Below are 3,005 nucleotides of genomic sequence, written 5' to 3' on the forward strand. Positions count from 1 at the left end.
GGGTTGGCTTGCACGGCGCGGTTGGATGTGCACGACGGGAGGCAAAATAACCCAGCAGGAAGCAATAGTCTTCTCTCCCGTTAGTTACTGTTTATCTTTGTCTCTTTCGTTCCTTATTTGTGTGTGTTCCCTCGTTGTTCGTGCGCTCCGCCGGTCAGGTTTTCTTGTTTTCCTGCCCCTGTGGATACTAGGAACAGACCAAGAGACAGAGAAGTAGATAGTTGGGTCGCCGTGGTTGGGAGCGGGGGAGAGGGCGTAGTGGCATGCGGGCTTCAAGGCAGCAGAATTTAATAGGGCCCCTTTGGGACTAAGTTGGGCTGGTGACAGTGCAACAACAACAACAACACGGGGCGCCAACCAATGACGGAGCGGTGGAGACGAGGAACCGCAGCGTCAAGAGAACTTCGGAGAATCCGCGCCCGGTCGATAGAGGAAGGAAAGATAATAAAATAACAAATAAAGAATAATAGATAATAGATAAGAAATAAGAAATAAGAAATGAGAAATATTCAAAGGAGGAATGAATTGAATCGTGCTTGGAGTTCACCGAACCAGCCACGCCACGCCCTGCCTTGGTTGGTTCGGTCGGTTAGCGGGCTGACTAACTTCTTGGGCCGTAGAGGGGGTTGAGCTGAAAACCAGTTAACCGAGTGTTTATTTGTAGGGAGTTCGGGTAACTATGAGTTAGTGAAGTTTAGGTTGACTGTTAACTAGCAACAACTTAACTATAGGTTAACTAACTAAACTTAACTAACTAGTTAGTTAACTAGTTATTAACTAACTAACTAACTGATAACTAAGAGTGAACTCAGGCAGCAGCTGGCTTATGTAAGATGCTGGTGTCTGTGGCACAACCAACTGCGTCCCTTGGCCGGGGCGAAGCTCCTGGTTGGCTGCAGTCCAAAGTGCTCTTGGGCTCTTCCACAGCCACATTGCAGGTAGCCGATCGTATACGGGTATGATCGACGGTTGGATCCTCACCGAGGACGTCCGTGGGATATCTGCTGCCCGGATGGATGGATGGATGAATGGATGGAGCATGCATGGGGTTGGAGGTGAAAATCCAGTCTGATCGGAATTTGTATGGGGACAGAGGCAGGATGGCGTTCTCAAGGTGGTACATAGGCTCATGCCGCCGTATTATAGAGAGCCAGAGCGCCCCAAAAAAGAAAGGGAGTTACGCAAGCAGATTTGGGACGGCTGTTCTCGTTCTCTCTGCGAGAACGGGGCCCAATGCGCGCAATCTAGCGGGATATCGGCGACATTATGGAGGGGGGATGGAGTTGTTAACCCGAGTGAATGATGGAGTCGTGCCAATACTACCCTATTGTATGCAGAACCGTTGGTTTTTATTTGATATTCCATCATTCGCTCTCTCATCAGAGCGCTGACTGACATGGAAAAATTCTGCAAACTCTACTGATGAATAATAATATGCCCGAGCAGTTTCAACCCTCAATCGAACCTTTCAGCCCAGGAAGAAGAGTTAAATTGGCTTCATTGGATAGTGCTCTCGTGGGAAATCTTGTATGATGCTTAGATGGTAGAAAAAATGAACGAGCTGGTTTGTACAGTTCCTCTCCGAGCAGAGAGAAAAAAGAAACCAATTTTGAATCGTTTTCTCCTCTTCTTTGGCTTTTCGAATTAAGATTAGAGTTTAAACCTTAACTCAGCTTCTGCGCAGACCCGGAACTGGTTTAGCCCAGGTAAATCTTTATCTTGAACAATCACTTCAACCTTGACAATGCTGAAAAACAAATGAATGCATAATATATTCAGAATTCTTATCTTCAGAATGATCCACAGCTTTTCAGTTCTCAGTTAGATGAAATTCAGAGAGATAAGGTAGCTCAAAAGAAACCGATTTCACTTCACTCAGTTTCGTCTATCTTCTGTCTCAAAGATGAATAAAGCGGCATAGCAAGTCGGAATTCAAATCATGATGTAAAATAGAAAATAAAATAAAATAAATAAATAAAAAGGGATGCCCTCCATCTCCATATTGCAGTGAGCAAGTCTCATTCTCCACGCAGAATACAACGAGTTGACTCATTCCCCTCCCTCCCAGCCAGTGGCCCGCGGACTTTGGTAGCACCCGACCGGCGACCTAGCACAGCATTTTCTTGATCATGCGATTTGATAACTTAACCAGTGAGTTGGTTAGCCTTCCGGTAATCCCGCTCGCCATCCGCCCATACGCCCGTACATTCAGACCATTGCCTAGTTGCGTCGTCGGATAAGGTAAATCCTGTAAATATATATATATATATATATATATATACATAACTCTACCGACAAAATCATATTTAGTTGTCATAGAAGAATTCCGACCCTGCCCTCCAATGTGTTATTTGAGGGTGTTTTGGGACCCAGCACCCCCCGAGCCGAGGCTGCAGGCTGGATAATGTTGATTGATCTTGCATACAATCTCTGGGTTGTATTTCTTATGTATATATATATGTATATATATATTCGACGCTATCTACAATGAATGGCGGCAGAGAGTTTGGTTGGAACCCAATATGGTCCTGGTTGGGAACGCTGGGCCTGTGCCTGTCGAGCCTAAACCTTGGGTCAACATTTCCAAGATTGCAAAACGTCTCGAATGAAGTGGGAAATCGCTACAGTTTGTTTTTGTCCGGATACGCTGAACTTTGTCTGTGGCGTTTTCTCCGGAGCCAAGAGTTAGTGAACTTGTGTACAACTGAGAAGAAAAGAAGGTTGGAAGATGTGGTCCAGGGACTCCCACCCAGGGTGGCGGTGCTGGGGAGTAGTACGGACTTTTCGAACAGACGTTTGATTCCTGCTCACATTGACTTGTTTTTAATCTTCGTGCTTTTCGTAATTCGTCCAATGTGTGGGAATGTGATGGGAAATTGTACACCTTTGGGAGCATTGAAAGAATAAGCTTATTCCGTACAGCTTGTTGTGAATCTAGAATTTGAAAGAGGAAGAGAGATTATGGTAACTTGTGGGAATTATTGAAGGTTATTTGTTTTCCTTGT

The 3,005-nt window shown here is 45.3% G+C and overlaps 1 protein-coding gene across 1 annotated transcript; it reads right to left on the reverse strand.

Moving 5' to 3' along the window:
• Nucleotides 1-808: 808 nt before the first annotated feature.
• PADG_12159 (uncharacterized protein) lies at nucleotides 809-1,123 on the reverse strand (the record flags this gene model as incomplete). The annotated part of the gene is made up of 1 exon (XM_010763993.1): nucleotides 809-1,123. One exon carries the CDS (start codon nucleotides 1,121-1,123, stop codon nucleotides 809-811), a length of 315 nt encoding a protein of 104 aa, XP_010762295.1.
• Nucleotides 1,124-3,005: the final 1,882 nt, after the last annotated feature.

This window comes from Paracoccidioides brasiliensis, assembly GCF_000150735.1.
Source record: "Paracoccidioides brasiliensis Pb18 unplaced genomic scaffold supercont2.9, whole genome shotgun sequence".
Lineage (NCBI taxonomy): Eukaryota > Fungi > Ascomycota > Eurotiomycetes > Onygenales > Ajellomycetaceae > Paracoccidioides > Paracoccidioides brasiliensis.